General features: G+C 42.0%; 1 protein-coding gene across 3 annotated transcripts; it reads right to left on the bottom strand.

Annotated features, from left to right (window-relative positions):
- Positions 1-327: 327 nt before the first annotated feature.
- LOC311130003 (sorting nexin-4-like) lies at positions 328-23,700 on the bottom strand. 3 transcript variants are annotated; one of them, XR_014613328.1, is made up of 15 exons: positions 23,566-23,700; positions 22,953-23,083; positions 22,007-22,139; positions 21,648-21,797; positions 21,107-21,154; positions 20,780-20,835; positions 19,855-19,927; positions 17,292-17,353; positions 16,894-16,959; positions 15,295-15,384; positions 14,439-14,538; positions 2,538-2,683; positions 2,177-2,291; positions 1,429-1,601; positions 328-1,361 (listed from the first exon to the last, which is right to left on the bottom strand). XR_014613328.1 is itself a non-coding variant. In XM_084162595.1 (14 exons), exons 1-14 carry the CDS (start codon positions 23,653-23,655, stop codon positions 1,554-1,556), a joined length of 1,308 nt encoding a protein of 435 aa, XP_084018721.1. In that variant the 5' UTR covers positions 23,656-23,700; the 3' UTR covers positions 328-1,553. The 3 variants fall into 3 exon arrangements, 2 of the variants coding, with proteins under 2 accessions (XP_084018721.1, XP_084018720.1); XM_084162595.1 differs by having other exon boundaries at positions 328-1,601; XM_084162594.1 differs by having other exon boundaries at positions 328-1,601; positions 21,107-21,157.
- Positions 23,701-24,121: the final 421 nt, after the last annotated feature.

Raw genomic sequence — 24,121 nt, forward strand, 5'->3', positions numbered from 1 at the left:
ATCTGATTAGAGCACAACTGTATCACCTAAGTCACAGTGCAAACGGAGCCAAAAAATGTAAACTGAGTATAGTACATTACTACCAAAACACTAATTTAAGTAAACAACAGATGGCAGCATTCATTTTACATTTACATTTTTTACATTTACATTTTAAAGTAATTTAGCAGACGCTCTTATCCAGAGCGACTTACAGTTAGAGAGTGCATACATTTTTCACTGCTTCTGTCTGATAAGCTCTCATAATGGAACATAGTATGAGCCTCCCATATTCTCAAACTTCATTTTGAGTCATATGAATAAAAACATGATTTAAGGACTGATAACTTAACCTAGAATTTCCTATTTATTAGTGTATTTTTGGCACAATGATTACAACCGTACAACCGCATAAACAGTACAATTTCCTGCCAGTGCTCTGATCTCATCCCAAATTAATGATTACCATTACACCTCCTCCCCTGGCCCTTAGAGTGAACTGAAATGCAAGAGGCCTGGGGTTGTGTCTCAAATTGCACCCTTTCCTATTTAGTGCACTACTTTTGAACAGGGCCCAAAAGTAGTGCACTATATAGGGAATTAGGAGCCATTTGGACCGCATCCCCAGTACACATACAGCACTAACATAAGGCAATTATCACATCCTGTCTTCCTGTGACCTTCCTATTCCTTTGGCTAGATTTATCAAAACACTGACCCACCCACTCTTCAAAAACAACAAGCCTGCCATTCATCATGGTGGTTACTTAAGGTCAAGTGCCAGATTACATCTTGAATGGCAAAGTACAGTAAGGTCTTTAAATATAGAAAAACATTCTTAAATGTACAAAAAACATCTGAAAAGGTTGAACCCCTTATTTAGTACACTGGGACAATACAATGAGAGTAGAGAAAACAGAAAGTTCAATATACCAACCACACTGTCCACTCAAGAGTAAAATGTTTACAAAAGCACAATCAGTAAAGTATGCATGAAAATAACAAAAAAGTCAAGAATACTCTTCGTATAGAACAAATCTCATTACCTTATTTTGAACATTGTGTAAAAGGCAGCATTGGAATATTGGCTTCAGTCCACATATCTTGGCATCTCTATAAACATAGTGTAAGTGCTTAGTGATTTTCCTTACAAAATCAAAGTCTCATCAACATTTTATGTGTGCGAAAAAAACACATACATTTGTCAGAGTCACTGTGAGAAATAACTGCAATTGCAAGTGGATCAAATCTAAGCAGCCAGCAATCAGACATGATAAAGATATAGACAAGGAATTCACTGATTATTACTTCTTGTGCATAACTGATCAAAACACCTCTCAGTATGCAGCCATGGCTACTTCAGCAGATTAGGATCATAGGGTCTGTGCCCAGGAATGCGTCCCAAAAAGAACCCTATTCCCTATATATAATGCACAGACCCCATAGGGCTCTGGTCAAAAGTGGTGCAATATATAGAGAATAAAGTTCCATTTGGGATGCAGCCCCAGGAGGAGTCCCCTGAAAAGAAGCCTGTTCTGGCAGTTTGTTTGGAGGGTCTGCTTTGGCCTTGAAGATCACATCTTGTTGAAACACTCCTTTGCGTTGGTCCACACTTGTATTCCCTGAGAGAGAACGAGAGAGGGAAAGAACGAGAGAGAGAGAACGAGAGAGAGAGAACGAACGAGAGAGAGAGAACAAACGAGAGAGAGAGAACGAGCGAGAGAGAGAACGAGCGAGAGAGAGAGAACGAGCGAGCGAGAGAGAGAATGAGAGAACCAGCGAGAGAGAGAGAATGAGCGAGCGAGGGAGAGAATGAGCGAGCGAGAGAGAGAACGAGCGAGCGAGAGAGAGAACGAGCGAGAGAGAGAACGAGCGAGAGCGAGCGAGCGAGCGAGAGAGAGAACGAGTGAGAACACGAGAGAGAGAAAGAGAATGAAAGAGAACGAGAAAGAGAGAACGAGAAAGAGAACGAGAAAGAGAGAACGAAAGAACGAGAGAACGAGAGAGAACGAGAGAGAACGAGCGAGAGAGAGAACCAGAGTGACAAAGAAAAACACAAGCAGTTATATTATGTATTATGCAGCACAGTAACAGTATTTTACAACATATTTGGTATTGATAAAATAACACAAAATAGAAACATTTCCGGGCAGAATACTCAATATGTTTAATGTATCTGTGGGGAGGTGTCACCTACCTTTTTGCACATGCTGATCTGCATGACTGCATAGCTGATTAAGGCCTCCTTCAGGTCCCGGTCCTTCTGGTCCTTAAAGCGCTCAATGTCTACCCAGGCAGTCTTCACAAACTCACTGGGGAGACAGAGACTTGCTTTAGAACCTTCTCAAATAATTGAAATAAACAACAAAAATGGTCAGCTGGTCAACCGTTCAAAGCAGCTGATTAGAGCAGCAAATTTAGTGATTCAATTATAACATGCTAGACAATCACAGGAGCCAGAGAGAGAAAATGAGAGAGAATGCGAGAGAGAGAAAGTGAAAAAGATGGAGACAGAGAGAGAAGGAGATAAGAGGAGATTGAGAATGAGGGTTTCTCACTCGCTCTCGGTGTTCTTCTCTTTGACAACCACCTCTCCCTCCGCTATCTGCTGTTCCAACACTTGTAGTTTAGCCTCCCTCTGCTCTGCAGTCTCCTGGCCAAACAGCTTACTGGTCATCCCCTTCAGTGAGAAGGTCCGCACCGTCTGAACACAGGGAGGGAAAGAAACATTCCAATCTGGCCATTCTTTAAGGTTTGGATAAGCTTCACAGAAACTTTTCTTTGATCAAATTAAATGTATTTCTGTGCTTGCTACTGTATATGCGATCTATTGTCTCATTATTTTCTGGTGAGCTCCATATGTCTCTTTAGAAACTGGGGCTAATTCCCAAATGGCACACTAGTCGATTGTTTGGACGTTAGGCTGTTGGTCGACTGAGATTGCTGCAGTCACACACACACACACACACACACACCCCTTGACTTTTTCCACATTTTGTTACGTTACAGCCTTATTCTAAAATTGCTTACATTAAACATTTTCCTCATCAATCTATACACAATACCCCATAATGACAAAGCGAAAACAGGTTTTTAGAAATTGCAGACAGGCCATGTGTAGCCAATGTGATTTATAGGATATATTTTTTTTTTCCTCTTTAAAAATCAGCATATTTTCTACCTGCAGGCTGCAATGTTTTTATTTGTTGGCTTTATAGGCTATTTTTACATAGTTGGCCATTGAAGTTACTTTTTAGGCTTGTATCATTTTCATTTAGATTTGGATATAATTTTGATTAACCACATGACAATGATTTTGAGATATGAAGACGTTATTATAAATTAAATGAAACTGTTCCACGAAAATGTGCATAGGAATACCATAACTGGCATGCAGATCGGTAGAAATGTTAAGATAAATTGGCATTCCACATGAGAAAGGTTGCCTACTCATGTAGCCTATTACCGGCAACTTCAGGAGAGTAATGGCAGAATCTGCGAAAGCCAGCGGGAGGAGAATAGTTGGGTCAGGTTAAGGTTTTTTTCTTCTGGTTATCTAGATCTCTGGCGCCCTCGAGGCATCAAACCATAAGCTTAAAGCATCAGACAAGCTCAATGCACAGAGTTGATTTTATTAAAAACACATTCGGTGTGTCTATATATGGAAAAATACACCGCAAAACATTTTGAGCAATCGATTGGTCAAAGAACAGATTACTTTCGGTCGACCAAGATTTTATTTTGTCGGGGACAGCCCTACTGAGTATACACAACATTAAGAACACCTGCTCTTTCCATGACATAGACTGACAGGGTGAATCCAGGTGAAAGCTATGATCCCTTATTGATGTCACTTGTTAAATTCACTTCAAATCAGTGTAGATGAAGGGGAGGAGACAGGTTAAAGAAGGATTTTTAAGCCTTGAGACAATTGAGTAATGGATTGTGTATGTGCAATACAACATCTTTAAAAGCCTTTGAACAGGGTATGGTAGTAGGTGCCAGGCACCCCTGGAGGGGGGTGCAACTCAATATCAGGAAGGCATTCCTAATGATTGGTATACTCAGTGTATATAGTCCTACAGGGAATAGGGTGCCATTTGGGACGCAAGCCTGGTTCTTCATAGCTGTGGAGATGGCCTCTGACCGTGTGTGTGTGTGTGTGTTGAAAGTTTCTTCAAGTGCAGTCGCAAAAACCATCAAGCGCTATGATGAAACTGGCTCTCATGAGGACCGCGACAGGAACAGAAGACCCAGAGTTACCTCTGCTGCAGAGGATAAGTTCATTAGTTACCAGCCTCAGAAATTGCAGCCCAAATAAATGTTTCACAGAGTTCAAGTAACAGACACATCTCAACATCAACTGTGCAGAGGGGACTGTGTGAATCAGGCCTTCATGGTCGATTGCTGCAAAGAAACCACTACTAAAGGACACCAATAAGAAGAAGAGACCTGCTTGGGCCAAGAAACACGAGCAATGGACATTAGACCGGTGGAAATTTGTCATTTGGTCTGGAGTCCAAATTTTAGATTTTTGGTTCCAACCGCTGTGTCTTTGTGAGACGCGATTTGGGTGAACGGATGATCTTCGCATGTGTATTTCCCACGTAAAGCATGGAGGAGGTGGTGTTATGGTGTGGGGGTGCTTTGCTGGTGACACTGTCTGTGATTTATTTAGAATTCAAGGCACACTTAACCAGCATGGCTACCACAGCATTCTACAGCGATACGCCATCCCATCTGGATTGGGCTTAGTGGGACCATCTTTTGATTTTCAACAGGACAATGACCCAACACACTTCCAGGCTGTGTAAGGGCTATTTTACCAAGAAGGAGAGTGATGGAGTGCTGCATCAGATGACCTGGCCTCCACATTCCCCCGACCTCAACCCAATTGAGATGGTTTGGGATGAGTCGGACCGGAAAAGCAGCCAACAAGTGCTCAGCATATGTGGGAACTCCTTCAAGACTGTTGGAAAAGCATTCCAGGTGAAGCTGGTTGAGAGAATGCCAAGAGGGTGCAAAGCTGTCATCAAGGCAAAGGGTGGCTATTTGAAGATTCTCAAATATAAAATAGATTTGGATTTGTTTAGCACTTTTTTGTTTACTACATGATTCCATATGTGTTATTTCATAGTTTTGATGTCTTCACTATTATTCTACAAAGTAAAAAATATTCAAAATAAAGAAAAACCCTTGAATGAGTAGGTGTGGCCAAACTTTTGACTGGTAATATACAGCTGTGGAAAAAATGAAGAGACCACTGCACATTTTTCATAAATCAGCATCTCTACATGTATGACAGCCATTCCATTCCAGTGTCTGTTGAATTCCAACACAGGCACACCTCATTCTACTGAATTAGGTACTGACTAGGCGATCACCTGAACCAAATCTTATTTAACGAGGAAAAGTATAAAAACCACTGCTGTGGTCATCACTATCCTCTTGCAATAGGACCAGCTGGATGGCAAAAACAGTGCTAATAGTACCTCAAAAGTAATATTAATAATAATTATTGACCATGCCAAAAGAGTTGAAAAGGAAAGTTGAGTGAGGAAAAGAAGGGTTCAATTCTGGCTTTACTGGCAGAGGGATACAGTGAGCGTCAGGTTGCTTCCATCCTTAAAATTTCAAAGACGGCGGTTCATAAGAACAAGATCAAGCAGCAGACATTGGGAACAACAAAGCTACAGACCGGCAGAGGGCGAAAAAACGACTCTCTACTCACCGGGATGACCGCCAACTCATTCGAATGTCACTCAACAACCATAGGATGACATCAAGTGACCTACAAAAAGAATGGCAAACGGCAGCTGGGGTGAAGTGCACCGCGAGGACGGTTTGAAACAGGCTCCTAGGGGCATGGCTGAAGTCGTGCAAAGCTAGAAAAAAGCCCTTCATCAATGAGAAGCAAAGAAGAGCCAGGCTGAGGTTTGCAAAAGACCATATGGATTGGACTGTAGAGGACGGGAGTAAGGTAATCTTCTCTGATGAGTCCAATTTTCAGCTTTGCCCAACACCTGGTCGTCTAATGGTTAGACGGAGACCCGGAGAGGCCTACAAGCCACAGTGTCTCGCACCCACTGTGAAATTTGGTGGAGGATCGGTGATGATCTGGGGGTGCTTCAGCAAGGCTGGAATCGGGCAGGGTTGTCCTGGAAGAAAACTTGCTTCCTTTTGCTTTGACATTGTTCCCCAACTCTGAGGATTGGTTTTTCCAGCAGGACAATGCGCCATGCCACACAGCCAGGTCAATCAAGGTGTGGATGAAGGACCACCAGATCAAGACCCTGTCATGGCCAGCCCAATATCCAGACCTGAACCCCATTGAAAACTTCTGGAATGTGATCAAGAGGAAGATGGATGGTCACAAGCAATCAAACAAAGCCGAGCTGCTTGAAGTTTTGCGCCAGGAGTGGCATAAAGTCACCCAACATCAATGTGAAAGACTAGTGGAGCATGCCAAGACGCATGAATGCTGTGAATGAAAATCAGGGTTATTCCACAAAATATTGATTTCTGAACTCTTCCTTAGTTAAAACATTAGTATTGTGTTGTTTAAAAATGAACATATTTTCTTTGCATTATTCGAGGTCTGACAACACTGCATATTTTTTGTTAATTTTGACCAGTTGTCATTTTCTGCAAATAAATGCTCTAAATGACAATATTTTTATTTGGAATTTGGGAGAAATGTTGTCAGTAGTTTATAGAATAAAACAAAAATGTTATTTTTACCAAAACACATACCTATAAATAATAAAACCAGAGAAACTGATAATTTTGCAGTGGTCTCTTAATTTTTTCCGCAGCTATATACAGTGGGGAGAACAAGTATTTGATACACTGCCGATCTTGCAGGTTTTCCTACTTACAAAGCATGTAGAGGTCTGTAATTGTTATCATAGGTACACTTCAACTGTGAGAGACAGAATCTAAAAATCCAGACAAATCCAAACAAAAATCCAGAAAATCAAATTGTATGATTTTTAAGTAATTAATTTGCATTTTTTTTGCATGACATAAGTATTTGATACAGCAGAAAAGCAGAACTTAATATTTGGTACAGAAACCTTTGTTTGCAATTACAGAGATCATACGTTTTCTGTAGGTCTTGACCAGGTTTGCACACACTGCAGCAGGGATTTTGGCCCACTCCTCCATACAGACCTTCAGATTTCGGGGCTGTCGCTGGGCAATACGGACTTTCAGCTCCCTCCAAAGATTTTCTATTGGGTTCAGGTCTGGAGACTGGCTAGGCCACTCCAGGACCTTCAGATGCTTCTTACTCCTTAGTTGCCCTGGCTGTGTGTCTCGGGTCGTTGTCATGCTGGAAGACCCAGCCACGACCCATTTCAATGCTCTTACTGAGGGAAGGAGGTTGTTGGCCAAGATCTCGCGATACATGGCCCCATCCATCCTCCCCTCAATACGGTGCAGTCGTCCTGTCCCCTTTGCAGAAAAGCATCCCCAAAGAATGATGTTTCCACCTCCATGCTTCACGGTTGGGATGGTGTTCTTGGGGTTGTACTCATCCTTCTTCTTCCTCCAAACACGGCGAGTGGAGTTTAGACCAAAAAGCTCTATTTTTGTCTCATCAGACCACATGACCTTCTCCCATTCCTCCTCTGGATCATCCAGATGGTCATTGGCAAACTTCAGACGGGCCTGGACATGCGCTGGCTTGAGCAGGGGGACCTTGCGTGCGCTGCAGGATTTTAATCCATGACGGCGTAGTGTGTTACTAATGGTTTTCTTTGAGACTGTGGTCCCAGCTCTCTTCAGGTCATTGACCAGGTCCTGCCGTGTAGTTCTGGGCTGATCCCTCACCTTCCTCATGATCATCGATGCCCCACGAGGTGAGATCTTGCATGGAGCCCCAGACCGAGGGTGATTGACCGTCATCTTTAACTTCTTCCATTTTCTAATAATTGCGCCAACAGTTGTTGCCTTCTCACCAAGCTGCTTGCCTATTGTCCTGTAGCCCATCCCAGCCTTGTGCAGGTCTAAAATTTTATCCCTGATGTCCTTACACAGCTCTCTGGTCTTGGCCATTGTGGAGAGGTTGGAGTCTGTTTGATTGAGTGTGTGGACAGGTGTCTTTTATACAGGTAACGAGTTCAAACAGGTGCAGTTAATACAGGTAATGAGTGGAGAACAGGAGGGCTTCTTAAAGAAAAACTAACAGGGCTGTGAGAGCCGGAATTTTTACTGGTTGGTAGGTGATCAAATACTTATGTCATGCAATAAAATGCAAATTAATTACTTAAAAATCATACAATGTGATTTTCTGGATTTTTGTTTTAGATTCCGTCTCTCAAAGTTGAAGTGTACCTATGATAAAAATTACAGACCTCTACATGCTTTGTAATTAGGAAAACCTGCAAAATCGGCAGTTTATCAAATACTTGTTCTCCCCACTGTATATACACAGTGAGGGGAAAAAAGTATTTGATCCCCTGCTGATTTTGTACGTTTGCCCACTGACAAAGAAATTATCAGTCTATAATTTTAATGGTAGGTTTATTTGAACAGTGAGAGACAGAATAACAACAAAGAAATCCAGAAGAACGCATGTCAAAAATGTTATATATTGATTTGCATTTTAATGAGGGAAATAAGTACAGTGGGGGAAAAAAGTATTTAGTCAGCCACCAATTGTGCAAGTTCTCCCACTTAAAAAGATGAGAGAGGCCTGTAATTTTCATCATAGGTACACGTCAACTATGACAGACAAAATGAGAAAAAAAATTCCAGAAAATCACATTGTAGGATTTTTAATGAATTTATTTGCAAATTATGGTGGAAAATAAGTATTTGGTCAATAACAAACGTTTCTCAATACTTTGTTATATACCCTTTGTTGGCAATGACACAGGTCAAACGTTTTCTGTAAGTCTTCACAAGGTTTTCACACACTGTTGCTGGTATTTTGGCCCATTCCTCCACGCAGATCTCCTCTAGAGCAGTGATGTTTTGGGGCTGTCGCTGGGCAACATGGACTTTCAACTCCCTCCAAAGATTTTCTATGGGGTTGAGATCTGGAGACTGGCTAGGCCACTCCAGGACCTTGAAATGCTTCTTACGAAGCCACTCCTTCGTTGCCCGGGCGGTGTGTTTGGGATCATTGTCATGCTGAAAGACCCAGCCACGTTTCATCTTCAATGCCCTTGCTGATGGAAGGAGGTTTTCACTCAAAATCTCACGATACATGGCCCCATTCATTCTTTCCTTTACACGGATCAGTCGTCCTGGTCCCTTTGCAGAAAAAGAGCCCCAAAGCATGATGTTTCCACCCCCATGCTTCACAGTAGGTATGGTGTTCTTTGGATGCAACTCAGCATTCTTTGTCCTCCAAACACGACGAGTTGAGTTTTTACCAAAAAGTTCTATTTTGGTTTCATCTGACCATATGACATTCTCCCAATCCTCTTCTGGATCATCCAAATGCACTCTAGCAAACTTCAGACGGGCCTGGACATGTACTGGCTTAAGCAGGGGGGACACGTCTGGCACTGCAGTATTTGAGTTCCTGGCGGCGTAGTGTGTTACTGATGGTAGGCTTTGTTACTTTGGTCCCAGCTCTCTGCAGGTCATTCACTAGGTCCCCCCGTGTGGTTCTGGGATTTTTGCTCACCGTTCTTGTGATCATTTTGACCCCACGAGGTGAGATCTTGCGTGGAGCCCCAGATCGAGGGAGATTATCAGTGGTCTTGTATGTCTTCCATTTCCTAATAATTGCTCCCACAGTTGATTTCTTCAAACCAAGCTGCTTACCTATTGCAGATTCAGTCTTCCCAGCCTGGTGCAGGTCTACAATTTTGTTTCTGGTGTCCTTTGACAGCTCTTTGGTCTTGGCCATAGTGGAGTTTGGAGTGTGACTGTTTGAGGTTGTGGACAGGTGTCTTTTATACTGATAACAAGTTCAAACAGGTGCCATTAATACAGGTAACGAGTGGAGGACAGAAGAGCCTCTTAAAGAAGAAGTTACAGGTCTGTGAGAGCCAGAAATCTTGCTTGTTTGTAGGTGACCAAATACTTATTTTCCACCATAATTTGCAAGTAAATTCATTAAAAATCCTACAATGTGATTTTCTGGAGAAAAAAAATCTCAATTTGTCTGTCATAGTTGACGTGTACCTATGATGAAAATTACAGGCCTCTCTCATATTTTTAAGTGGGAGAACTTGCACAATTGGTGGCTGACTAAATACTTTTTTTCCCCCACAGTATTTGACCCCTCTGCAAAACATGACTTAGTACTTGGTGGCAAAACCCTTGTTGGCAATCACAGAGGTCAGACGTTTCTTGTAGTTGGCCACCAGGTTTGAACACATCTCAGGAGGGATTTTGTTCCACTCCTCTTTGCAGATCTTCTCCAAGTCATTAAGGTTGAGGCTGACGTTTGGCAACTCGAACCTTCAGCTCCCTCCACAGATTTTCTATGGAATTAAGGTCTGGAGACTGGCTAGGCCACTCCAGGACCTTAATGTGCTTCTTCTTGAGCCACTCCTTTGTTGCCTTGGCCGTGTGTTTTGGGTCATTGTCATGCTGGAATACCCATCCACGACCCATTTTCAATGCCCTGGCTGAGGGAAGGAGGTTCTCACCCAAGATTTGACGGTACATGGCCCCGTCCATCGTCTCTTTGATGCAGTGAAGTTGTGCTGTCCCCTTAGCAGAAAAACACCCCCAAAGCATAATGTTTCCACCTCCATGTTTGACGGTGGGGATGGTGTTCTTGGGGTCATAGGCAGCATTCCTCCTCCTCCAAACACGGCGAGTTGAGTTGATGCCAAAGAGCTCCATTTTGGTCTCATCTGACCACAACACTTTCACCCAGTTCTCCTCTGAATCATTCAGATGTTCATTGGCAAACTTCAGACGGGCATGTATATGCGCTTTCTTGAGCAGGGGGACCTTGCGGGCGCTGCAGGATTTCAGTCCTTCACAGCGTAGTGTGTTACCAATTGTTTTCTTGGTGACTATGGTCCCAGCTGCCTTGAGATCATTGACAAGATCCTCCCGTGTAGTTCTGGGCTGATTCCTCACTGTTCTCATGATCATTGCAACTCCACGAGGTGAGATCTTGCATGGAGCCCAAGGCCGAGGGAGATTGACAGTTATTTTGTGTTTCTTCCATTTGTGAATAATTGCACCAACTGTTGTCACCTTCTCACCAAGCTGCTCGGCGATGGTCTTGTAGCCCATTCCAGCCTTGTGTAGGTCTACAATCTTGTCCCTGACATCCTTGGAGAGCTCTTTGGTCTTGGCCATGGTGGGGAGTTTGGAATCTGATTGATTGATTGCTTCTATAGACAGGTGTCTTTTATACAGGTAACAAGCTGAGATTAGGAGCACTCCCTTTAAGAGTGTGCTCCTAATCTCAGCTCGTTACCTATATAAAAGACACCTGGGAGCCAGAAATCTTTCTGATTGAGAGGGGGTCAAATACTTATTTCCCTCATTAAAATGCAAATCAATTTATAACATTTTTGACATGCGTTTTTCAGTCTCTCACTGTTCAAATAAACCTACCATTAAAATTATAGACTGATCATTTCTTTGTCAGTGGGCAAACGTACAAAATCAGCAGGGGATCAAATACTTTTTTCCCTCACTGTATATATACAGTGGGGAAAAAAAGTATTTAGTCAGCCACCAATTGTGCAAGTTCTCCCACTTAAAAAGATGAGAGAGGCCTGTAATTTTCATCATAGGTACACATCAACTATGACAGACAAAATGAGAAAAAAAAATCCAGAAAATCAAATTGTAGGATTTTTAATGAATTTATTTGCAAATTATGGTGGAAAATAAGTATTTGGTCAATAACAAAAGTTTCTCAATACTTTGTTATATACCCTTTGTTGGCAATGACACAGGTCAAACGTTTTCTGTAAGTCTTCACAAGGTTTTCACACACTGTTGCTGGTATTTTGGCCCATTCCTCCATGCAGATCTCCTCTAGAGCAGTGATATTTTGGGGCTGTCGCTGGGCAACACGGACTTTCAACTCCCTCCAAAGATTTTCTATGGGGTTGAGATCTGGAGACTGGCTAGGCCACTCCAGGACCTTGAAATGCTTCTTACGAAGCCACTCCTTCGTTGCCCGGGCGGTGTGTTTGGGATCATTGTCATGCTGAAAGACCCAGCCACGTTTCATCTTCAATGCCCTTGCTGATGGAAGGAGGTTTTCACTCAAAATCTCACGATACATGGCCCCATTCATTCTTTCCTTTACACGGATCAGTCGTCCTGGTCCCTTTGCAGAAAAACAGCCCCAAAGCATGATGTTTCCACCCCCATGCTTCACAGTAGGTATGGTGTTCTTTGGATGCAACTCAGCATTCTTTGTCCTCCAAACACGACGAGTTGAGTTTTTACCAAAAAGTTCTATTTTGGTTTCATCTGACCATATGACATTCTCCCAATCCTCTTCTGGATCATCCAAATGCACTCTAGCAAACTTCAGACGGGCCTGGACATGTACTGGCTTAAGCAGGGGGACACGTCTGGCACTGCAGGATTTGAGTCTCTGGCGGCGTAGTGTGTTACTGATGGTAGGCTTTGTTACTTTGGTCCCAGCTCTCTGCAGGTCATTCCCCAGGTCCCCCCGTGTGGTTCTGGGATTTTTGCTCACCGTTCTTGGGATCATTTTGACCCTACGGGGTGAGATCTTGTGTGGAGCCCCAGATCGAGGGAGATTATCAGTGGTCTTGTATGTCTTCCATTTCCTAATAATTGCTCCCACAGTTGATTTCTTCAAACCAAGCTGCTTACCTATTGCAGATTCAGTCTTCCCAGCCTGGTGCAGGTCTACAATTTTGTTTCTGGTGTCCTTTGACAGCTCTTTGGTCTTGGCCATAGTGGAGTTTGGAGTGTGACTGTTTGAGGTTGTGGACAGGTGTCTTTTATACTGATAACAAGTTCAAACAGGTGCCATTAATACAGGTAACGAGTGGAGGACAGAGGAGCCTCTTAAAGAAGAAGTTACAGGTCTGTGAGAGCCAGAAATCTTGCTTGTTTGTAGGTGACCAAATACTTATTTTCCACCATAATTTGCAAATAAATTCATTACAAATCCTACAATGTGATGTTCTGGATTTTTTTTTCTCAATTTGTCTGTCATAGTTGACGTGTACCTATGATGAAATTTACAGGCCTCTCTCATCTTTTTAAGTGGGAGAACTTGCACAATTGGTGGCTGACTAAATACTTTTTTCCCCCCACTGTATGTATGTATGTATGTATGTATATATATATATATATATATATATATATATATATATATATATATATATATATATATATATATATATATATATATATATATATATATATATATATATATATATATATATATATATATATATATATATATATATATATATATATATCCACAGTAAAACGAGTCCTATATCGACATAACCTGAAAGGCCGCTCAGCAAGGAAGAAGCCACTGCTCCAAAACCGCCATAAAAAAGCCAGACTACGGTTTGCAACTCCACATGGGGACAAAGATTGTAGTTTTTGGAGAAATGTCCTCTGGTCTGATGAAACAAAAATAGAACTGTTTGGCCATAATGACCATCGTTATGTTTGGAGGAAAAAGCAGGAACTTGCAAGCCGAAGAACACCATCCCAACCTTGAAGCACGGGGTGGCAGCATCATGCTGTGGGGGTGCTTTGCTGCAGGAGGGACTGGTGCACTTCACAAAATAGATGGCATCATGAGGAAGGAAAAGTATATGGATATATTGAAGCAACATCTCAAGACATCAGTCAGGAAGTTAAAGCTTGGTCGCAAATGGGTCTTCCAAATGGACAATGACCCCAAGCATACTTCCAAATTTGTGGCAAAATGGCTTAAGGACAACAAAGTCAAGGTATTGGAGTGGCCATCACAAAGCCCCTTTGTGGGCAGAACTGGAAAAGTGTGTGCGAGCAAGGATGCCTACAAACCTGACTCAGTTACACCAGCTCTGTCAGGAGGAATAGGCCAAAATTCACCCAACTTATTGTGGGAAGCTTGTGGAATGCTACCCAAAATGTTTGACCCAAGTTAAACAATTTAAAGGCAATGCTACCAAATGCTAAATTAGTGTATGTAAACTTCTGACCCACTGGGAATGTGATGAAATAAATAAAAACTGAAATAAATCAATCATTCTCTCTACTATTATTCTGACATTTCACATTCTTAAAATAAAGTGGTGATCCTAACTGACCTAAGACAGGGAAGCTTTACTAGGATTAAATGTCAGGAATTGTGAAAAACTGAGTTTTAATGCATTTGGCTAAGGTGTAGCGCAGTTGATAGAGCATGGCGCTTGCAACGCCAGGGTTGTGGGTTCGATTCCCACGGGGGGCCAGTATGAAAAAAAAAAGAAGACAAAAAATTTAAAATGTGTATGTAAACTTCCGACTTCAATTGTATATATAACACAACTCACCCCAGTGACCAGCTCCTCCTTCTGCTGTTTCTTAGAGGCTAGGTCCAGTGCCACCATCTCCAGCTCAAATTGTGTCAACTCATGCTTCCTGCATACTGCCCTGCAGAAACAGAGGCCTTTGCTGATCATCATGGTTGCTACTGGATGTACTGATGCCTAGCTGCTTATTATGGTTGCTACTGTACTATGTATGATCATTATGCACCATACAAACAGGGTCAGAGGGCTGTTCTATAGATTCAATGAGGGGGCTCAATGAGTACAGTATGACTGCCATTGGAATTTAGTCTGCCATTGGCAAAAGTCAACAGAGGTCCACACACGTCTTCGGCAAGGTAACGTGAGGATGTGAAGCTACCTACATAACACATACAACCCAGGGCACACTGACTAGTGATTTGGCATGATGATCTTCAGGGGTGTCAAACCGATTTTGCCACGGGGGCCGCATTCCATCTTCAACGAGGTCTGGAGGGCCGCATAAAAATTGGATGTACTGCCTCGCCGTCAAAATTAGCAAAAAAATAGTCCTCTGTCCGTCATTTTTTGAATTTGACGCTCCCCGACTGTCTAGCTTTCATGACGGTGCTTATTAGCAAGATGGACAGTCAAGAAACTGCATGAATGTAGGTCCATTATCATTTCTACACATTTTGATTTTAATCATTATAAAGTATCTTGAGTTTGTCCCCCACCCCCAAAACAATATAGATTTTAAATGTTTTAACTCAAACCACCCGCGGGCCAGATTGGACCGATCACGGGCCATATGTTTGACACCCCCGGTTTATATAGTGATATGTACTTGGCCTACAGCAGCAGTCCCAGTGTACAGTGGGCATACTGTAGTAAATACCTAAGTGCATCAGTATAGAACAGGTACTCCTTCAGCTGATCAGCATAGTGCTCCTCCTCCTCCAGAATATCATCTACAGAGGCAGCATACCTGTAGACAAGAGGGGAGTCCATATGAATACACTTGCTTTACAACAAACACATATTTAACAGAGGGATGGGGAAACTACATATGCTCACTGAAGTAAGACTAAAGCACAGAGGTATCATACCTGCAGACAAGAGACGGGAGTATGAATACACTTCCTTTAATCCATCACACCCTCTACAGATGGACAGGAAACCATAAATACCATGAGGCAAGGAGACACCCAAAATATATCTATTCCAGTCAGTGACTTAAAGTTGAACTATAATCAGATTTTGACCAAATACTTTAACAAAAATTATTTATTAAGAACCTTTCTGCGTTAAGGATACATTTGCTTCATTCCATCTGTCAAGGGATAGCGAAACCTCTCTCTCTCTCAATAAATAGGGAGCCATTTGGGACTCAACCGTTGACAGAAAAAAATGCTGTCTTTCCTTGATAAACCTCAGCTGTCCAAGCTCTGTGACCCCTGACCTCTAGAATTGAGCCCTGCAATCTGGTAACCATCAGTAAAGGGGTAGGGGCTAATCATGTTATCACTCCATGGTGTGTGTATGTTGCTACTCCAAGGTCAGGGTTGAGACCACTCAAGAGAACTATACACAGCACCCAAGTTGAAAGTAAAAGTCTCTGGCTATGTGCCAGACAGTTCTCAGTTTGAACCCAGAACCTTCACAACACAAATCTCCCCAGTCCTCATGGTCAGCTACCTGCTACAGCAGACTCTGTGCTTCAAATTTGAACTGCTTTCAAATCAAACACGGCAAATGTGTTGTATAGCTTAACTAGGAACTATGTAATATGTACAGCGTTGCTGGGGGGAAGTGGGGTTGTGCATATCAGCTCCTTTAGTGAGCCTGTATGAGGTCTCAGAAGGTAACAAGAGAGGTTGGATGCGTCTGAAATGCCACCCTAGTCACTATATAGTGCCTTTAATTTTATTTATTATTTTACATACAATCCTGTTGTAATCCAATAAAATTGTTATGGATTAATATGGGAGATTATTGTGTGGTTACAACTCACTAATAAAGACATAGATATGTGCATTTAAAGATATATGTGCATTTTCCCACCAGTGGAATGCGTCCACCAAATGGACTTGTTCCGGATAAAAATCAGTGTGTGATGACGTAGTGCACACAAAATGTACTTTTTCACTTACATTTTCATGTACTGAATAAAAATCTAAAGTTCAACGGGTTTCCATCGCATTTTCAACTCTACCGTAAATTTTATGGGAGGACCACACAACGCGTGACTCCAGATTTACTTCGATATGATGGTTATTATATCAATATTTGCACATAAAGGCATTTCCACTGACATTTTCCGCATATTTAATTTTCTGGATACAAAAAGAACTCACCATGTCGAACGAACAAATGATCTGTAGGCATTTATAAAATTACACTGAAACTTCCTGTTTCCATCACAGCTGTCATGTTTTGTTTTTTTTTGCCGATATGACTGTGGATGGAAACGTGGTTTTTGAAAACAAACACTTACGCATCCATGTGATGGCCAGCACTTTGTAGTCCATCTCCCATCTCTTTCTCTATGGCACTCCACTCACTGTCCAACACAAGCACAGAGAACATATTTCACAAAAAAAACACACTTATTTAGTCATTACATAGTACATAATCCAGGCTCTGCTGTAGCCGGCCGCAACCGGGAGACCAATGGGGCGGCGCAGGCAGGGAGGTAGCTCAGTTGATAGAGCATGGCGTTTGCAACGCCAGGGTTGTGGGTTCGTTTCCCACGGGGGGCCAGTATGAAAATAATAATGTATGCACTAACTAAGTCGCTCTGGATAAGAGCGTCAGCTAAATGACGTAAATGTAAAAAATAATGCAACAGCTTTATACACACGTCACACTTTTGTCCAAACACACTACTCTTACCTGAAGACTCGTCCATAGTTTCCATGCACTTTGTACACCCCATACAGTCGATCTGCTACCCTCTGAGTGGATGAAGAAGGTCAAGTTCTAGGTCAAATTTTGCATAGTTTTTTGATACCGCTGCTTCCATGTTATGTTACATATGGTGTTATGAAACACAGAGACAATAGTGAGGTACAGTGTTGCAGACAGCTGCTTTATTGAGGAATGTTCTACTTACACTACCGTTCAAAAGTTTGGGTCACTTAGAAATGTCCTCGTTTTCAAAAGAAAAGCAATTTCTTTGTCCATTAAAATAACATCAAATTGATCAGAAATACAGTGTAGACATTGTTAATGTTGTAAATGGCTATTGTAGCTGGAAACGGCTGATTTTTTATGGAATATCTACATAGGTGTACAGAGGCCCATTATCAGCAACCATCAGTCCTGTGTTCCAATGGCACGTTGTGTTTGCTAATCCAAGTTTATCATTTTAAAAGGCTAATTGATCATTAGAAAACCCTTTTGCAATTATGTTAGCACAGCTGAAAACTGTTATGTGCTGATTAAAGAAGCAATAAAACTGGCCTTCTTGATACTAGTTCAGTATCTGGAGCATCAGCAATTGCGGGTTCGATTACAGGATCAAAATGGCCAGAAACAAATAACTTTCTTCTGCAACTCGTCAGTCTATTCTTGTTCTGAGAAATGAAGGCTATTCCATGCGAGAAATTGCCAAAAAATGTAAGATCTCGTACAACGCTGTGTACTACTCCCTTCACAGAACAGCGCAAACTGGCTCTAACCAGAATAGAAAGAGGAGTGTGAGGACCCGGTGCACAACTGAGCAAGAGGTCAAATACTTTAGAGTGTCTAGTTTGAGAAACAGACGCCTCACAGGTCCTCAACTGGCAGCTTCATTAAATAGTACCCGCAAAACACCAGTCTCAATGTCAACAGTGAAGAGGCGACTCCGGGATGCTGACCTTCTAGGCAGAGTTGTAAAGAAAAAGCCATATCTCAGACTGGCCAATAAAAATAAAAGATTAAGATGGGCAAAAGAACACAGACACTGGACAGAGGAAGATTGGAAAAAAGTGTTATGGACAGACAAATCAAAGTTTGAGGTGTTCAGATCACAAAGAAGAACATTTGTGAGACGCAGACCAAATGAAAAGATGCTGGAGGAGTGCTTGATGCCATCTGTCAAGCATGCTGGAGGCAATGTGATGGTCTGGGGGTGCTTTGGTGGTGGTAAAGTGGGAGATTTGTACAGGGTAAAAGGGATCTTGAAGAAGGAAGGCTATCACTCCATTTTGCAACGCCATGCCATATCCTGTGGACGGCACTTGATTGGAGCCAATTTCCTCCTACAACAGGACAATGACCCAAAGTAAAGCTCCAAACTATGCAAGAACTATTTAGGGAAGAAGCAGTCAGCTGGTATTCTGTCTATAATGGAGTGGCCAGCACGGTCACCGGATCTCAACCCTATTGAGCTGTTGTGGGAGCAGCTTGACCGTATGGTACGTAAGAAATGCCAATCCAACTTGTGGGAGGTGCTTCAGGAAGCATGGGGTGAAATCTCTTCAGATTACCTCAACAAATTGACAACTAGAATGCCAAAGGTCTGCAAGGCTGTAATTGCCGCAAAGGAGGATTCTTTGACGAAAGCAAAGTTTGAAGGACACAATTATTATTTATATTAAAAATCATTATTTCTAACCTTGTCAATGACTACATTTCCTATGCATTTTGCTACATTTCCTATTCAAACTCATTTCATGTATGTTTTCATGGAAAACAAGGACATTTCTAAGTGACCCCAAACTTTTGAACGGTAGTGTACTATGACTGTGATATGTGGTTGTTGAACCTAGCTACCATAAGTTGAATGCATCATAGCCCCCTTGTTCAGTTATGGTAAAGCAGCTATGCGTTACTGTTTTCTCAAATCAAGTGTAAATCCACTTTTATCAGATAGACCAGCTATATGTTTTATCTGCGGAATGTATGTGAATTTCCACACTGAAGGGAATAGGGTGGCATTTAGGACGCAAGCCTTAGTTGTATGTTACAGCGTGCAGTGTGCTGGTGTAGTCAGTCTAATTGTGGCCATCTTATGTGTTACAACCGGCTGGCTGTAGGTCTAGTCCCAGTCTAGTCATTAAGTTGTGTGTTACAGCAGCAAATCCACTTTTATCAGACAGACCACTTGTGCGTTTTATCCTTCTAATGTATGTCAACTTCCAGGCCAGCTCATCTGTGTTAGCGCTAGCTGTATGTCTAGTCTAGTCAGTAAAATGTATGTTACAGCTGGCAGAATGGGAGTATAGTAAACAGACCAGGGTTCAAATACTATTTGAAATCATTTAAAATACTTTGTCTTTGCTCGATTTAGCTTCCCTGGCTCAATGGAACAATTGAATAGTTCCAAAACTCCAAACCTCGCCCATCTGGCATTCCAGGCAGGCTAGACACTCAAAGTATTTGAAAGATATCAAATAGTATTTGAACCCAGGTCCGGTTGTCAGTCTAGTCAGTAAGATGTGTGAATATGCCGACAGCTGCCTGTACTTACCGCCCGTACTCTCAGCAGATGGGAGAGCACAGTCTGTAGCTCGTCACTGTAGTGTTTCAACTCTGTAAACCGTCTGCAGACGCCAGAGCCAGAGAAGAACAAGAATTCACCCAATCACTACTTAAATCAAGACTTTCTTCCCAGCAAGGCAGATAAACAAGACAAGAGTCAATATTGGAATTGACATTGACCTGATCCTACTGTACTTACCACACAGTCCCAGAACCAAGTATGTAAGTACATCAAATAAAGGGGAATGGGATGGATAGTAGAGACAGAGTCCACATTATTCATGTTACAACATGGAGATGGAAGTGCATTGCTGGCTCCACACAAAATAAAACTGTGACAAGAAAACAATGGATGCATCCCAAATGGCACCCTATTCTCCCTATAAAGTGTACAACTTTTGACCAGAGTTCAAAGCACTATATACACTAGGGCCGGGACGATACCAGTATTGCGATACTCATTAGTATTGTTGAAACAAAACACAAAGCAGATTTAACTTCAGGAAAACAGCCCTAATGTTGGGCGGCAGGTAGCTTAGTGGGTAAGAGCATTGTGCCAGTAACTGAAAGGTCGCTGGTTCTAATCCCGGAGCCGACTAGGTGAAAAATCTGTCGATGTGCCATTAAGCAAGGCACTTAACCCTAATTGCTCCTGTAAGTCGCTCTGGATAAGAGCGTCTGCTAAAATGTAAATGTAAAATGGACACAAACATCATTATGGTGTCATCCAGAGTCACATGTATTTATTTTCCAAGCTATAGCACACAATATTTTACATACAGCAGGTTTTTAAAAGGACCAAAGAGTATGGTCTGCTTTGTGTCTTCATTTTTGCGATACTGGTATTGTGACAGCCCTAATATACAGTTGACCCTTTAGGGTGTCATTTGGGATGGATCATTTCTATGACCTACCCATCTGGATTCTTCACCCGGAATGCTGCATTCATAGCTTTCAACCTGGAATCAGCCTGTAAAAAACAGACAGATAAATTAGATATCAACAAATGGATTCCTATGTTTGTTTGTTCAGAAGTTGCTATTGAGGACCTGAATAATTTTTGACAACACTGTACCATTGAGACCTAAAACATGCTGTATCAGATTTATTTTTAATAAATATATATATATCAACCTTTACAATATACTTTATTGCACAGCTATGGTTTGCAAAGTCACCCGGTAAGGTATTATCCAAAAAGGTTGACAGGACAATGCAACCATGAAGTGCTGAAGGAGTACCTTTGCTTGAAATCCTGTCTCGTACACCATTTCCTTCCAATCTTTTTCCTGCTGGACAGAGAGAGGATGCCATGTGACTTTGACAAAGATCATCAGAGATAGGAGAGCCTGATGCATGGGGGCACACTGTCAACTCAATAGGTCAAAGGTGTTCCTTTGGTCATTGTCACACATGACAATGGAGTAGGCAAAACAGCACAAACAGATCTGGGATCAGGCTAGTTTCACTCTGTTAAGGTGTGTGTCTATAGTAGCTTGGCTACAAATGTAGGATCGTCATTTGATCACTGTAGTTGCTGAGAATTTTCCTGCGCCTCAGGATTTACATAAATTCACTGAAAACCTGCACTAACACAGTTATATTAACAGTAATGCACTTTTCATGCAGCCTAATTTTGGCCAGCTAATAGCATGACCACCGATCAAGCAACATTACATCAGCGGAAAAGTGTGAATGGAAGAATTGTTCAAATACTGCTGTTGCAGGATTATTTTGCTGCGACAATACTGGTCAAATTAAGATACTACATCTGTAACTGACCTCAGTGAGGAAGATGTAGAAGATCTTGTCATTGCAGAGAACTGGGTGGGAGGCGACTCGGAGCAGGAAGTTTTCCAGTCCAACCCTCCTCCTCTCCACAAAGTCTGGGTCCATGTTGTCCGCCGACAGCTTATGCCACACAATCTCTGCCTGTGAGAAACCGACAAAGAATTACTACTATATTGATAAGGAGATGGAACACCATTATGTTAGCTTCAGGAATGTCTTCAACATAAAACTGGATGTTGTACAGAGCATTACAGGTACTGTAGTAAGTACATCATGCTACACATATCACTTCCTAAACTACACAGCACTGCACTAATTTCATCCAAGGCATCCTCCTTGTTCTCACGTACCCTCTTCTCAGGTAACGGGGCAACAACGACAAAGGGATAGGTGACCAACAGGTAGTTTCTGAGAAGCTCAAACTCGCTGTATCTCCGCCATAAGGAGTCTGGGGTTATACCTTCTGTCACAGCATCAACCGGCCTGTCAGAAGAGAGGGAAGGACTTAAGTCATACAACTGGACTTGAATAAGAGTACCACCTAAACATTTGATACGTTACAGTATATAAGCCATCTTTCAAGGTACCAAATACAGTATTATCCAACATTCTATGAATTTTTGATGCCAACACTATGATATAAAACCAGAGGAGAGAGAGAAACTCCTGACAGAGAAGAAAGAGAGAGAGAGAAAGGGGAAGGGGAGACTTCAACTTTAGAAGTATATGTGGATCCAGCAGCAAAGACTAGGGAGAAAAGGAGAGGAGAGCAGAGAAAGAAAGAAGTAGCTGGGTGGCATTCTCCAGTCTAACTGCACTGAGAGCCTGGTTACAATACCCTCCCTTTTCAATGGCCCACTGGTAAACAAAGGCCCAGTGTGCGTGTACAGTATGTATAGCTTGTGTCCTTACATGATTTGTGTGTGTGCACGTTTATTGTGTGTGATTGCATGAAATGAAACCAGTGAATAGTATAGCTAGCTAGATAAAAGTAAGAAATAAAGCTGGTGTGATGTGCAATTCTTGAACAAACAACACATCTTCTCAATGAATGGAGTGTGCCCAAGTCACTTTTCTAAAAGAGTCAGATGTTTGAATCATCATCATGGCCAGACCACCTGTAATGAATGAGTGTGGAATTATGAGCAGACAAGGAGGTGTAGGAGTGATTGTGGAAGTAGCTGTTCATGGCAGTGTCACAAAATGGTAGTACTGGTCTGGAAGATGTATGTAGGCTATCAAAAATTGTTTGAGAGCATTCACACAGATGATTAAAAGCTGATGAGGCATAATTACCGTGTTTCAATTAGGTAAACGGTGTATATCTCCTGCATGTTGACTGTATTCTTCCCAGTCCTTTTCTCTGCCTCTGCAACACTGATCTCCATCTTTCTTAGAAGACTAGTCCCTTTTTCAATCTCAACCATCTAGAAGAGGACAATGCACATCATAACATGGTAACAATAACATAATGCAGTATAATTTGATGTATGTTTGCAATTATGGGCATCAATAATTGGTCAAGCTGGTCCTAGTACTGTAACGTAAGCAAAGTCCCTTTAAACCGCTGGCCCCTCCTGTCAAATGTGCAACTTTGTAGCATAAAAAAGTTGTTGGCTAGCAAGCTAGCTAGTTCCTGGTAAAATGGTCAAGCCAACCATTTTAATAAGAACGATCTAGCTAACTTTACTTTGTGTCGACGTGAACATTACAATGAGTTGTTGAACTTTTTGCGGTCATTTCCTGCACATGCCGCTACCTACAGCTGCTGCTGGCTCAGTGGAGCTCACTGCGAAACTCCGTGGATTGATCAGGCCTAGAAAACCCAACTCATTCAACAGGCTCCATAACAGCTTCGTACATCCAAATGCCTCGCTTTTTGACAATACGAATATGTTTGAAGCTATACCGTGTTTTTAATGTTGTTATCTAGTTCTGCCGAGGTGAGGTCGGTGTTCCCGATCACCGCTACTTCCTTGGGTCCGGAGTCTGCCATCATATCTTCCTGACTTGTGTGTTGTTGTTAGCCGTATAGCAGGCAGGCATAAACTCGCATGCGCACTTTTAACGCTTTTCTTTTCCCAACCTCAACCAGAGATCTGTTACGAGATGCTCATGTATCCGCCCTAACAATGGGAGTCGTTGTGCCAAAGGCGGGAAGGCAGGAGACAAGCTTAGGTCCAAATTAAGCCAATATTTTTGACATATTTTGGCGAGAGTGAAACCTCTCGCTTCGCCTCCTCTTCTCTGCCTCAACTCACCTGAGTGTCATGAGAAAGATCAACTGCTGTCCGCCCTGCGCTGTATCCATAGCAAAATAGATAATAGATGGAATATACTTGCATAATAACAGTAATGTCAATATTTGACAACAACCAAAATAACAATCACATAAACTTTGTGTTATTATATCTGCTTATTACAGAATTATCTATAAACTAAAACCCCTTTATAAGCCATGTGTA

Source organism: Coregonus lavaretus, assembly GCF_964263955.1.
Source record: "Coregonus lavaretus genome assembly, chromosome: 5".
Lineage (NCBI taxonomy): Eukaryota > Metazoa > Chordata > Actinopteri > Salmoniformes > Salmonidae > Coregonus > Coregonus lavaretus.

What these genes read in the sequence shown, in the direction of transcription:
- LOC311130003 (XM_084162594.1), bottom strand. Translation starts at nt 23,655, where the DNA reads ATGATGGCAGACTCCGGACCCAAGGAAGTAGCGGTGATCGGGAACACC. An exon ending in ATAACAACATTAAAAACACG is followed by an intron (nt 23,084 to 23,565) that starts GTATAGCTTCAA and finishes GTCCTCTTCTAG; the next exon opens with ATGGTTGAGATTGAAAAAGG. An exon ending in TCTACATCTTCCTCACTGAG is followed by an intron (nt 21,158 to 21,647) that starts GTCAGTTACAGA and finishes CTCTCTGTCCAG; the next exon opens with CAGGAAAAAGATTGGAAGGA.